The 13,843-nt window shown below is 48.2% G+C and overlaps 2 protein-coding genes across 4 annotated transcripts in view; one reads left to right on the top strand and one right to left on the bottom strand.

The window, feature by feature from the left end:
- LOC142662999 (uncharacterized) overlaps window positions 1-4,384 on the bottom strand; it is a 46,973-nt gene extending 42,589 nt beyond the window's left edge. Inside the window, exon 1 of the mRNA XM_075841293.1 lies at window positions 4,032-4,384. The gene's annotated coding sequence lies outside the window, so the exon portion shown is untranslated. The remainder of the gene's footprint in view (window positions 1-4,031) is intronic.
- Window positions 4,385-4,495: 111 nt separating this feature from the next.
- On the top strand, window positions 4,496-12,053 carry LOC142663736 (uncharacterized). Of its 3 annotated transcripts, none has more exons than XM_075842558.1 (5): window positions 4,496-4,623; window positions 6,735-6,827; window positions 10,094-10,218; window positions 10,301-10,484; window positions 10,692-12,053. In XM_075842558.1, exon 5 carries the CDS (start codon window positions 10,737-10,739, stop codon window positions 11,832-11,834), a length of 1,098 nt encoding a protein of 365 aa, XP_075698673.1. In that variant the 5' UTR covers window positions 4,496-4,623; window positions 6,735-6,827; window positions 10,094-10,218; window positions 10,301-10,484; window positions 10,692-10,736; the 3' UTR covers window positions 11,835-12,053. The 3 variants fall into 3 exon arrangements, with proteins under 3 accessions (XP_075698673.1, XP_075698670.1, XP_075698671.1); XM_075842555.1 differs by having other exon boundaries at window positions 10,027-10,218; XM_075842556.1 differs by having other exon boundaries at window positions 10,027-10,218; window positions 10,301-12,053.
- Window positions 12,054-13,843: the final 1,790 nt, after the last annotated feature.

Raw genomic sequence — 13,843 nt, 5'->3', positions numbered from 1 at the left:
GGGCATTATTCTGTGTGTAGGCAGTTATATTGGCATTATACTGTCTGGAGGCAGTTAAGGGGCATTATACTGTGCGGAGGCAGTTATAGGGGCATTATGCTGTGTGGAGGCAGTTATTAGGGCATTATACTGTGCGGAGGCAGTTATGCGGGCATCATACTGTGTGGAGGGCAGTTATGGGGGCATTATACTGTGTGGAGGCAGTTATAGGGGCATTATATTGTGTGGAAGCAGTTATATGGGCATTATACTGTGTGGAGGCAGTTATAGGGGCATTATACTGTGTGGAGGCAGTTATAGGGGCATTATACTGTGTGGAGGCAGTTATAGGGGCATTATACTGTGTGGAGGCAGTTATAGGGGCATTATACTGTGTGGAGGCAGTTATAGGGGCATTATACTGTGTGGAGGCAGTTATAGGGGCATTATACTGTGTGGAGGCAGTTATAGGGGCATTATACTGTGTGGAGGCAGTTATAGGGGCATTATACTGTGTGGAGGCAGTTATAGGGGCATTATACTGTGTGGAGGCAGTTATAGGGGCATTATACTGTGTGGAGGGCAGTTATGGGGGCATTATACTGTGTGGAGGCAGTTATAGGGGCATTATACTGTGTGGAGGCAGTTATAGGGGCATTATACTGTGTGGAGGCAGTTATAGGGGCATTATACTGTGTGGAAGCAGTTATATGGGCATTATACTGTGTGGAGGCAGTTAAAGGGGCATTATACTGTGTGGAGGCAGTTATAGGGGCATTATACTGTGTGGAGGCAGTTATAGGGGCATTATACTGTGTGGAGGCAGTTATAGGGGCATTATACTGTGTGGAGGCAGTTATAGGGGCATTATACTGTGTGGAGGCAGTTATAGGGGCATTATACTGTGTGGAGGCAGTTATAGGGGCATTATACTGTGTGGAGGCAGTTATAGGGGCATTATACTGTGTGGAGGGCAGTTATGGGGGCATTATACTGTGTGGAGGCAGTTATAGGGGCATTATACTGTGTGGAGGCAGTTATAGGGGCATTATACTGTGTGGAGGCAGTTATAGGGGCATTATACTGTGTGGAAGCAGTTATATGGGCATTATACTGTGTGGAGGCAGTTAAAGGGGCATTATACTGTGTGGAGGCAATTATAGGGACATTATACTGTGTTGAGGCAGTTATAGGGGCATTATACTGTGTGCAGGTAGTTATAGGAGCATTATACTGTGTGGAGGCAGTTATAGGGGCATTATACTGTGTGGAGGCAGTTATAGGGGCATTATACTGTGTGGAGGGCAGTTATGGGGGCATTATACTGTGTGGAGGCAGTTATAGGGGCATTATACTGTGTGGAAGCAGTTATATGGGCATTATACTGTGTGGAGGCAGTTAAAGGGGCATTATACTGTGTGGAGGCAGTTATAGGGACATTATACTGTGTTGAGGCAGTTATAGGGGCATACTGTGTGCAGGTAGTTATAGGAGCATTATACTGTGTGGAGGCAGTTATAGGGGCATTATACTGTGTGGAGGCAGTTATAGGGGCATTATACTGTGTGGAGGGCAGTTATGGGGGCATTATACTGTGTGGAGGCAGTTATAGGGGCATTATACTGTGTGGAAGCAGTTATATGGGCATTATACTGTGTGGAGGCAGTTAAAGGGGCATTATACTGTGTGGAGGCAGTTATAGGGACATTATACTGTGTTGAGGCAGTTATAGGGGCATTATACTGTGTGCAGGTAGTTATAGGAGCATTATACTGTGTGGAGGCAGTTATAGGGGCATTATACTGTGTGGAGGCAGTTATAGGGGCATTATACTGTGTGGAGGCAGTTATAGGGGCATTATACTGTGTGCAGGTAGTTATAGGGGCATTATACTGTGTGGAGGCAGTTATAGGGGCATTATACTGTGTGGAGGCAGTTATAGGGGCATTATACTGTGTGGAGGCAGTTATAGGGGCATTATACTGTGTGGAGGCAGTTATAGGGGCATTATACTGTGCGCAGGTAGTTATAGGAGCATTATACTGTGTGGAGGCAGTTATAGGGGCATTATACTGTGTGGAGGCAGTTATAGGGGCATTATACTGTGTGGAGGCAGTTATAGGGGCATTATACTGTGTGCAGGTAGTTATAGGGGCATTATACTGTGTGGAGGCAGTTATAGGGGCATTATACTGTGTGGAGGCAGTTATAGGGGCATTATACTGTGTGGAGGCAGTTATAGGGGCATTATACTGTGTGGAGGGCAGTTATGGGGGCATTATACTGTGTGGAGGCAGTTATAGGGGCATTATACTGTGTGGAAGCAGTTATATGGGCATTATACTGTGTGGAGGCAGTTAAAGGGGCATTATACTGTGTGGAGGCAGTTATAGGGACATTATACTGTGTTGAGGCAGTTATAGGGGCATTATACTGTGTGCAGGTAGTTATAGGAGCATTATACTGTGTGGAGGCAGTTATAGGGGCATTATACTGTGTGGAGGCAGTTATAGGGGCATTATACTGTGTGGAGGCAGTTATAGGGGCATTATACTGTGTGGAGGGCAGTTATGGGGGCATTATATTGTGTGGAGGCAGTTATAGGGGCATTATACTGTGTGGAAGCAGTTATATGGGCATTATACTGTGTGGAGGCAGTTAAAGGGGCATTATACTGTGTGGAGGCAGTTATAGGGACATTATACTGTGTTGAGGCAGTTATAGGGGCATTATACTGTGTGCAGGTAGTTATAGGAGCATTATACTGTGTGGAGGCAGTTATAGGGGCATTATACTGTGTGGAGGCAGTTATAGGGGCATTATACTGTGTGGAGGCAGTTATAGGGGCATCATACTGTGTTGAGGCAGTTATAGGGGCATTATACTGTGTGCAGGTAGTTATAGGGGCATTATACTGTGTGGAGGCAGTTATAGGGGCATTATACTGTGTGGAGGCAGTTATATTGGCATTATACTGTGTGGGGAGCCCTATGGAGGGCAATATACTGTGTGGGGGCAGTGTCAGGGGTTATATTGTATACAGCAGGCTCAGGGGATAAATATTAATTCAATGGCGTAGCATGCAAATAGGCGCGTGGCTTGCAAAAGGGGTGTGGTCTAAATAATCGTTATCGAGGTTACATGTTCAATTAATCGTGATTTTGATTTAGATCAATTCCAGTTAGATCAGTGTATGTCCGACAGCTGGGACCCCCACTGATCACAAGAACGGGGGTTCCATACCCCCGTTTGAATGGAGCGGCAGGTCGCTTATGCACACTGCCGCTCCATTCATTCTCTATGGGAGCGTCGGTAATAGACGAACGCTGTACTCCGCGCTCCCATAGAGAATGAATGGAGCAGCAGTGCGCATGAAGGACCTGCTGCTCCATTCAATTGGGGATACGGGACCCCCACTCTCGTGATCGGTTGGGGTCCCAGCTGTCGGACACCCACAGATCAGCAAGTTATACGCAACAGTTATATTGATGATGAAGCGGGAAGATGACGAGTGAAGAATCTGGGAACCACACAATACAGGACACGGCTAAGAGGAGACTTGGATGATATTGGTGGAAAGGCAAACATAGAAGAGGGGTACAATTCTAGAAATTATACATCTGTGGGGCGGGACTAGGAGACCTGGATGATGTCACAGATGGAGGTATAAAGCTACATCAGAAAAAAAAAATACACACACACGCACGCACACAAACTATATAAAGGACTAGGAGGATACATGGATGATAATGAGGAGACCCTTCCCTAACTACCGCTCCCTGCCACTCAGAAGACTTTTCTGACTATATATATATATATATATATATATATATAAACACACGCACGCACGCACACACGCACGCACGCACGCACACACGCACACACGCACACACGCACACACATTCTACAAGTCTAGAGGACTGAACTAGGAGGAGACCTGGATTATGAGGTTGATGTCTCCAGAGAAGGAATAAAGTTGCAGGAATCACACACAGGACATGGATGATGAGGGTGGATGCTGAGAGTAATAGGAGTTCCTCCACAGTAGTTACCTATTATGATGCCAGCAGGGATGACTTGGACATGTGCTTGGGCAGGATGTTAGAGGGCAGTGTCTCCTGCTCCAGCAGCTCTGCTCACTGGTTAGTTTCTAAGATCCTGGGACCACATTAGATCCACTCTCTGTAACTATGAGAGTTGTCACGTGATCAGGCAGTTAGCTCCCGAGATCCGGTGGTCACCCTCGCACCGCAGCGCCCTCTAGTGGTCACCACTGGCAATAATAGTGACGAATAATCAGTGTATTGTTTCTGGTTTATAATAAGACGCGGCTGTAAATATATACAGACATCGTCAGACGATGCGATACAGACAGACGGCCGCTGTCGCCTGAGGCATGCTTTTAATTCCAATGAAAAAAGGTTAGATGCTGACGTCACGCACTCCATATATGGTAACGCCTTTAAACATGACGTAAGGATGTGTCGGTCAATCATTGCGATGGGCGGGATTTAAATGTTACTGAATTAAAGGAGCCGCTCACCTAATTTTTGCCCATCGATTATCAGCATTATAACGCACCAGGAAGTGATAGCAGCCAGTGCTTCCTGTCAGTGGTGTAGTAGAGAGGAGGTAGTGCTGCAGGTGAGTGCTGGGGCCATGCACAGTGATATGAGGGGTGCTGTGGACTCCCTGTCATTATTACTCAGCAGGCTATAGGGTTAGTGTCGTCAGGCTGACCACCGCTCCCCGCCACTCGTAAGGCTGACCACCCCTCCCCGCCACTCGTAAGGCTGACCACCGCTCCCGCCACTCGTAAGGCTGACCACCGCTCCCCGCCACTCGTAAGGCTGACCACCGCTCCTCGCCACTCGTAAGGCTGACCACCGCTCCCGCCACTTGTAAGGCTGACCACCGCTCCCCGCCACTCGTAAAACTGACCACTGTTCCCTGCCACTCGTAAGACTGACCACCGCTGCCCGCCACTCGTAAGACTGACCACCGCTGCTCGCCACTCGTAAGGCTGACCACCGCTGCCCGCCACTCCTAAGGCTGACCACCGCACCCCGCCACTCCTAAGACTGACCACCGCACCCCGCCACTCCTAAGACTGACCACCGCTGCCCACCACTCGTAAGACTGACCACCACTGCCTGCCACTCGTAAGGCTGACCACCCCTCCCCGCCACTCGTAAGGCTGACCACCGCTCCCGCCACTCGTAAGGCTGACCACCCCTCCCCGCCACTCGTAAGGCTGACCACCGCTCCCCGCCACTCGTAAGGCTGACCACCGCTCCCGCCACTCGTAAGGCTGACCACCGCTCCCGCCACTCGTAAGGCTGACCACCGCTCCCGCCACTCGTAAGGCTGACCACCGCTCCCCGCCACTCGTAAGACTGACCACCGCTCCCTGCCACTCGTAAGACTGACCACCGTTGCCCGCCACTCGTAAGACTGACCACCGCTGCCCGCCACTCGTAAGACTGACCACCGCTGCCCGCCACTCGTAAGACTGACCACCGCTGCCCGCCACTCGTAAGACTGACCACCGCTGCCCGCCACTCGTAAGACTGACCACCGCTGCCCGCCACTCGTAAGACTGACCACCGCTGCCCGCCACTCGTAAGACTGACCACCGCTGCCCGCCACTCGTAAGACTGACCACCGCTGCCCGCCACTCGTAAGACTGACCACCGCTGCCCGCCACTCGTAAGACTGACCACCGCTGCCCGCCACTCGTAAGACTGACCACCGCTGCCCGCCACTCGTAAGGCTGACCACCGCTGCCCACCACTCCTAAGGCTGACCACCGCACCCCGCCACTCCTAAGACTGACCACCGCTGCCCACCACTCGTAAGACTGACCACCGCTGCCCGCCACTCGTAAGGCTGACCACCCCTCCCCGCCACTCGTAAGGCTGACCACCCCTCCCCGCCACTCGTAAGGCTGACCACCCCTCCCCGCCACTCGTAAGGCTGACCACCGCTCCCCGTCACTCGTAAGGCTGACCACCGCTCTCCGCCACTCGTGAGGCTGACCACCGCTCTCCGCCACTCGTAAGGCTGACCACCGCTGCCCGCCACTCATAAGGCTGACCACCGCTGCCCGCCACTCATAAGGCTGACCACCGCTCCCCGCCACTGGTAAGGCTGACCACCGCTGCCCGCCACTGGTAAGGCTGACCACCGCTCTCCGCCACTCGTGAGGCTGACCACAGCTCCCCGCCACTCGTGAGGCTGACCACCGCTCCTTGCCACTCGTGAGGCTGACCACCGCTCCCCGCCACTCGTGAGGCTGACCACCGCTCCCCGCCACTCGTGAGGCTGACCACCGCTTCCCGCCACTCGTAAGGCTGACCACCCCTCCCCGCCACTCGTAAGGCTGACCACCCCTCCCCGCCACTCGTAAGGCTGACCACGGCTGCCCGCCACTCGTAAGGCTGACCACCGCTGCCCGCCACTCGTAAGGCTGACCACCGCTGCCCGCCACTCTTAAAGGCTGACCACCGCCCCCTGTCATTCCGTAGACTCTTCCCTGACTCCCTGACAGTATTTGATATGTACAGGTTTTCAGCCTCTGAGTATAAACTAGAATGTACCCATTCACTGACAGCAAACAGAAAAATGTTATTTCAATAAGTTGTAGAACTTTTAATTCCTATAGATTAAAATGTATTTGAATTATGTTTTCCTATTTAATGTATTTTTTTTATATATCCCTTGACTTCTGTGACCACGACATGGCTTCTTTCCAGAATTAACCCTGAAGATGGTAAAGAAACGGAAAGGATACGAGTGAAAGGATATTAAGCCTTACCCTGGAGATCATCTGCCTGTTGACTGGAAAGGTGAGAAATTCTGGGAATTATGTCACGTGACATCACTCTTACGTCTATTAACCTCTTCAGGACCGAGCCTAAAGTTTTTATTTTTTTTTATTTTACAAATAAACTTTATTTCACATTATTTTTTTAGTCACACTAGGGGATCTAACAATAAGATGTTTTGATTGCTTTTATAATGCTTTGGTATACTCCGTATACCAAAGCATTATTGCCTGTCAGTAACAAACCGTGATCACATCGCGCCAATGGGGTGAAAGACGGAGCCCCCTCCCTCTGTCTAACCACCTAGACACTGCGGTTGTTATTGACTGCGGCAACTAAGGGGTTAAACAGCCACGGTCAGGATTTTGGCTGTATATTATAGCTGGCACCAGCTGCGAATAAGGCTAGCATAGCCCCTGTGCCATCCTTTGGACGTAACTGTACGTCCATTTCGTAAAAGTAATGTAGAGCTATGTCCGATTGCGGGAATGAGTTATGGAGGTTCTCTAGGCATTTTATATTGATGGCCTATCCATAGGATAAGCCATCAATATCAGATCGGTGGGGGTCCCACTTCCGAGATCCCCACCAATTAGCTGATTGATTGGGGCTGCTGCGTTCGTCGCCGCAGCCTTTTCCCAATTTACAGGCACAGCGCTGTACACTGCCTGGGATTGCAGTTCCGGTCCCATTTAAGGATTTAGCTGCAATCCCAGGCACAGCCGCTACGGAAGAGTATGTCGCTAAGCCTGGTAAACACTAAAGAGTCCGTGGTAATGAACCCTGTAGGCCAGGGGTCTCAAGCACGCGGCCCGCGGGCCGCATGCGGCCCCTGGGGCTGTCCTCTGCGGCCCGCGGGACACAGAGCCGCTAATACAGGCTCTGCTCCGAGACTCTGGAATTCCCTGACATCGCTGTCCACATATAAACAGCGATGTCTGGGGCTTCCCCAGAGCCGGAGTCCCGGGCAGAGCGCTAGTATCGGCTCTGCTCATGGACTCTGTGGAATTCCCTGACATCGCTGTCAACATATGGACAGTGTGTCAGGGTCTTCCTCAGAGCGGAGTCCCGGGCAGAGCGCTAGTATCGGCTCTGCTCCGGGACGCTGCAAAATTCCCTGACATCGCTGCCCATATATGGACAGTGTGTCAGGGTCTTCCCCAGAGCGGAGTCCCGGGCAGAGAGCTAGTATCGGCTCTGCTTCGGGACTCTGTGGAATTCCCTGACATCGCTGCCCATATATGGACAGTGTGTCAGGGTCTTCCCCAGAGCGGAGTCCCGTGCAGAGCGCTAGTACAGGCTCTGCTCCGGGACTCTGTGGAATTCCCTGACATCGCTGCCCATATATGGACAGTGTGTCAGGGTCTTCCCCAGAGCGGAGTCCAGGGCATAGCGCTAGTACAGGCTCTGCTCCGGGACTCTGTGGAATTCCCTGACATCGCTGCCCATATATGGACAGTGTGTCAGGGTCTTCCCCAGAGCGGAGTCCCGGGCAGAGCGCTAGTACAGGCTCTGCTCCGGGACTCTGTGGAATTCCCTGACATCGCTGCCCATATATGGACAGTGTGTCAGGGTCTTCCCCAGAGCGGAGTCCCGGGCAGAGCGCTATTATCGGCTCTTCTCCGGGACTCTGGGGAAGCCTCTGACATCGCCGTCCATACATAGACAATGATGCCAGGGGCTTCCCCAGAGCAGGAGTCCCAGTGATGTCAGGAGCACAGCTGGAGTCCCAGTCTACAGGGGGCACTGCTGTGGCGGAATCTACAGGGGGCACTGCTGTGGCGGCATCTACAGGGGGCACTGCTGTGGCGGCATCTACAGGGGGTACTGCTGTGGCGGCATCTACAGGGGGTACTGCTGTAGCGGCATCTACAGGGGGCACTGCTGTGGCGGCATCTACAGGGGGCACTGCTGTGGCGGCATCTACAGGGGGCACTGCTGTGGCGGCATCTACAGAGGGCACTGCTGTGGCGGCATCTACAGAGGGCACTGCTGTGGTAGCATCCACCGAGGGCACTGTGGCACTATTTAAAAAGGGGCTGCCCAATCTTGACGTGTGTCTGCCACACACTGCTAACTGAACCGCCGGACTGCATTTAGTGACACTTAAACTGGAAAGCTGGATTGTTGAAATAAGCACGTGGAGAAATATCTCAAATTTTAAACCTAGCGGTATTATTATAGTAATATAGTGTTATAGTAGTTCAAATAACTAATTGATTAACAATAATTTTGTATTGTATCAAATTTGAAATTCATGCGGCCCGACCACTTCACATTTTTTCTATATGCGGCCCACTTACCCGGCCGAGTTTGAGACCCCTGCTGTAGGCCCTTCATTCAGCTGATTGGTGGGGGTGCTAGGAGTCGGACCCCCAACGATCTGATATTGATGGCCTATCTTAAGACTAGGCCATCTGTTGATGAAACAGAGACCAGACAGGAGTAATTTCCTTAAATCTGTGAGGTGCAGGGATTGTTATAGTACACCTATCAGAGCTCTGTCTTGTATCGATCTATCCATTAGATGACCAGGATTGATTTTCATCCTCTGGAAGTAATGAGGATGGTTCCCATTAAATTACAGCATGCAGAGATCTTGAAAATCATGAGGAATTGATACAAAAATGTAAGCTGGAAAATTTGTATAGCTTTCCCCTATGTAATGAATATACTTTCAGGTTTCTGGGGAGTCTATTAAAGTGAGGACCAAAAATGATTAGCAGTGTAGTCCCTGCAGTATGTGAGTACACTCGCTAATATACATTCCGGTCCCCGGTCGCACTGATTCTGAGAGTTTCATAGATTTTTTATAGCACTTCCGGGTGACCGTAAGTCTAGTTGCACAGTCTTCTTTGATGACGCTATGACTCTTCGTCACGTGAATGACCCCGGTGTACTCTATGTACTCGCTGTAATACTGCTTCTGCTTGTACATAGAGTAATGCAGGGTTGGTCACATGATGAAGTGTCATATGGTCGTATCGTCATCAAAAAAGGCTGTGCAACTAGACTTCCGGTCATCCGGCAGTGCTATAAAAATCGATGAAAATCTCAGAATCCGCGAGACGGGGGATCGGAATGTATATTGGCTAGTGTATCACATACTGCAGGGACTACACGGATAATCATTTTCAGTCCCCACAAACTCTTTAAACGTCATTTTCTGACGATAAATTCCCGTTAAGAGTGGAAATTATTACTGTATGTCCACACGTAGGATTACATTGTTGTAAGGATATCGGATGAGCCGGGTACATCCAGCAGTATCTCCTATATTTCTGAAGGACGAACCAAAACCCAAAGTACAAGGCACCTGTTTTTTCCACCTTACTCTTTGGTACAAGAGAGGAACAACGAGCAGAAGATCCTAGACCTCACCAACAAGATCATTCATCTGCTGACCGGAGAGGTGAGGACTACCGGGAATGCTGGGACATTATATAGTAACGCTATGAAGGTGTCGGGATGATGACTGTATCATTGTGTGTCAGGTTCCTATAAGATGTCAGGATGTCTCCGTCTATTTCTCCATGGAGGAGTGGGAGTATATAGAAGGACACAAGGATCTGTACAAGGACGTCATGATGGAGGACCACCGGCCCCTCACATCACCGGGTAAGAGGAATCTGTACAAGGACGTAATGATGGAGGACCACCAGCCCCTCACATCACCGGGTAAGAGACAGAACTCCTGCAATCTAAGATAATTTAGATATCGGACATATGGACAACTTACCTTCTAAACTTATATATACACCAATATGAGTTAATATATATCATGGTAAAATACTAGGTTCACAATAAGATAATGCCTCTTTTACGTAGAACTTATTTCTGTCTACATATTTTCCTGTTCCATATGAATGGACCTCAACTATCAAGGAAGAATCGGTCTTATGTGATGGAGGAAATGTCCTAGATCCTAATATGCATATATCCAATAATCCTACAGAACCGGAGGAAACCGTCTCGTATCGCGGGGAAAATTTTAGAAACTTAGAGTTGCCCCCTGATCATATATCTTATACCACTACTCAAATTAAAGAAGAATGCCAGGAAGATATCACTGAATGGAATACTGATACAACCATAAATCATACAGAACAATATCAAGCCCCTCATATTACAGTAAGATCAGTCTCCTATGTAGAAGAAAGTCTGGTCCATGCGGACATGTATACACATATCTCTCAAATGCAGTATATACCAACCCGCATTATGGAAAATGTAGTTCCCTATAAAGAAATAGATCTCATTGGCTCAAACTTTTATCCGGTTTCAAAAACTTTTCAAAATACAGCTACTAACACGCAGGAATTTACAGAGAATTGTGAGACGTATCCCCCCAAACAAAAAACATTCATGTGTTCCGAATGTGGCAAGTGTTTCAAATGTAAGGCTAAGCTTACCATCCACTTGAGGATCCACACAGGGGAAAAAACATATTCTTGCTCTGTTTGCCAGAAAGGTTTCGCCAGTAGCTCGAATCTGATCAAGCACCGGAGAATCCACACAGGAGAGAAACCATATTCTTGCTCAACCTGCGACAAGAGTTTCAACAACACGTCAGATCTTGTGAAACATCAAAGAATTCACATGGGAGAGAAACCATTTTCCTCCTCAGAATGCAGTAAATATTTTTTCTGTAGCTCAAACTTGGCTGCTCACCAGAGATGTCACACTGGAGAGAAGCCATATTCATGTTTCGAGTGCGGGAAAAGATTTATTAGTAGCTCCCATCTTGTGATACATCAAAGAACTCACACAGGGGAGAAGCCATATTCTTGTCTAACTTGTGGGAAAAGTTTTGACCTCTCCAAACATCAAAGGCTTCACAGGGAGGAGAAACCGTATTCCTGTGTGGACTGTGAGAAAAGTTTTAAAAGTACCTCGGACCTGGCTAAACACAAAAGAGTTCATACGAAGGAAAGGCCATATGCTTGTACTTGGTGTGAGAAATGCTTTCAAAGAAGGTCTCAACATTTGAAGCATCAGAAGACTCACAAAGAAGAGATGGTATTGTAGAGCGAGAAGTACAAATGACTGATAGTAATGTTTATAGCTTTATCATCCTGTGAACTGTAAATATCTATATATTTTTGTTTTAAAAAAATTTTTTGGGGGGTATTTCATATAAAAAAAAAATATCAGACATTGGTTACGTTCCAGAAAAACGCATCGGATGTGAATATTTTGTACCTTGGATTTTATAAAAATCACATAGACTGAAAAAGTCTGCTTTGACTAATGGTTGTCCTGTGTTTGTAAAAAATATATTGAGAGTTTTCTAATCAGTAACGGCATGAAGATTATCCATGTAGCGCCTTCAAATTATATGGAAATCTGAAAACATATGCTAAAAATGTTCAAATGCGTTGGGACATTCATAAAGTTATAAAAATTGAATAGGTGAAAGAACGAGTTCGATTTAATTCTGGCCTTTCATTAAGAGGTGGCCACATCTGCGGAGTCACTCCTTTGAGATGGATAGGAGTTTTGGAAACCCTTTAGCTTGTATGTTTCGTAAAAGCAACTCTCCGGTCCTGGGACAACATTTTTTAAATATGATGGTGTGTATGCAGTAATAATATCTGCTGCCCTCCAGATGTGCCCCACTGCCATGGATACACAGCTTTTGGTTTCCCTCTGTGCTCTCCCAAAATGGCCACAGTGCTGCTTAGATTACAAGTCTGAGACACTCCCACTGTTCTTGGATTGGCCAGAGATGCTCATGTGAACAGTTATGTCCAATCTGTGAACAGAGGGAGTGTCTTGGACTCAGCCTGAGAAGTACTTTGACTATCTTGAGACCACGCAGAGGGGACCCTAAAACGGTGGCTCTGTGGTAGAGGGGGGCATCAGGTAATATGGATCCATACATCCCATCACATTTATAATTTTGTCCCGAGATCGGATGGTTGCTTTAACACCTTTCTATTCAAGTGGACCTCACGATTGCACACTAAGTCTGGGATTGGTTTCTTTTTTGGAATCAGCGGTGCTCCAAGTTATAAAAATATCTTCACTACACAGGGGTGCCAGAATGAAAAGAAATATATACAAGAGCATTCTGGGTTATTACAGAATTTGTGCAGAAATGAAATGAAATATAATAATTTACAACCACTGAACATGTTTAAACAAAGGTATAATTTCCTTACCCCCTCCACAACAGGTTTCCCCATCTCCCTTTACCTGGTTTAGTTGTTTCCTGTCCCTCTGGGTTTTCTGTCATCTCCCTCATTAGCTTGTCTTCATTCCCTGTCTCCGGAGGTAGCGTGCGGCAGGCAGCCCCGGCCGTTTCATCCATCTCCCCTCCATGGGGATGCTGGCTGAGGGTTTCAGCCACATTCATTAAGTGTGCATATCCGACTCCAGAAGTGCCACATACATGACCCTTAAAAGGGCCGTTCACTTTTTTTTATCCACCTTTTGGACCCAGAAATTTTAATTTAAAGCTGTTCTTGGGGAGAGCTGCCCAGAGTGCCAAGAATCCTGATCTCCACGCTTCCACAAAGTTGGTGGATCCTGACAAAGCCCCAGCTCGGTACATACACCCCCTTTTTTGGAGGACCTTTTCTACGTGATCCAGAGGGGTAAATGTGATGTGAATATTAATTTCCCCACTTTTGCTTGTGTAGGAGGGGACTTTACTTTTTTGTTTTTTGACAGGGTAGGTAAAATTATTTTGGGGTTGATCAAGATTCCTCTGATGATGCATCTGACTGCCCTCTTTCTTTTTGGCTGGGGAGACCGAGTTCCTGTTAAAAGCAATCAGGTTGCCTACAAATAAGGTGAACCAGAGAAAAAAAATCTTGCCTATCGAGAGTATTCAAGCCCAAGTATCCTTTTGCTGAAAAGCACTCGAAACACTGGAACAAGATACCTAAGACAGATCACCCAGTGGCCGGGATCCAGAAAAAGACTTCTCTTCCTTTTGAGAAAATTTGCCTACCCCGTGACCCTAAGGATAGTAAGCAAAAGGGTTGGCGAAGCGCTCCTGGGAGCATACTAGCACTATGTTCAGAGCGGAA

Source organism: Rhinoderma darwinii, chromosome 11 (assembly GCF_050947455.1).
Source record: "Rhinoderma darwinii isolate aRhiDar2 chromosome 11, aRhiDar2.hap1, whole genome shotgun sequence".
NCBI classification, from domain to species: Eukaryota; Metazoa; Chordata; class Amphibia; order Anura; family Rhinodermatidae; genus Rhinoderma; species Rhinoderma darwinii.
Note: the sequence above shows the minus strand (reverse complement) of the source record. Positions and strands in the feature narration are given on the sequence as shown.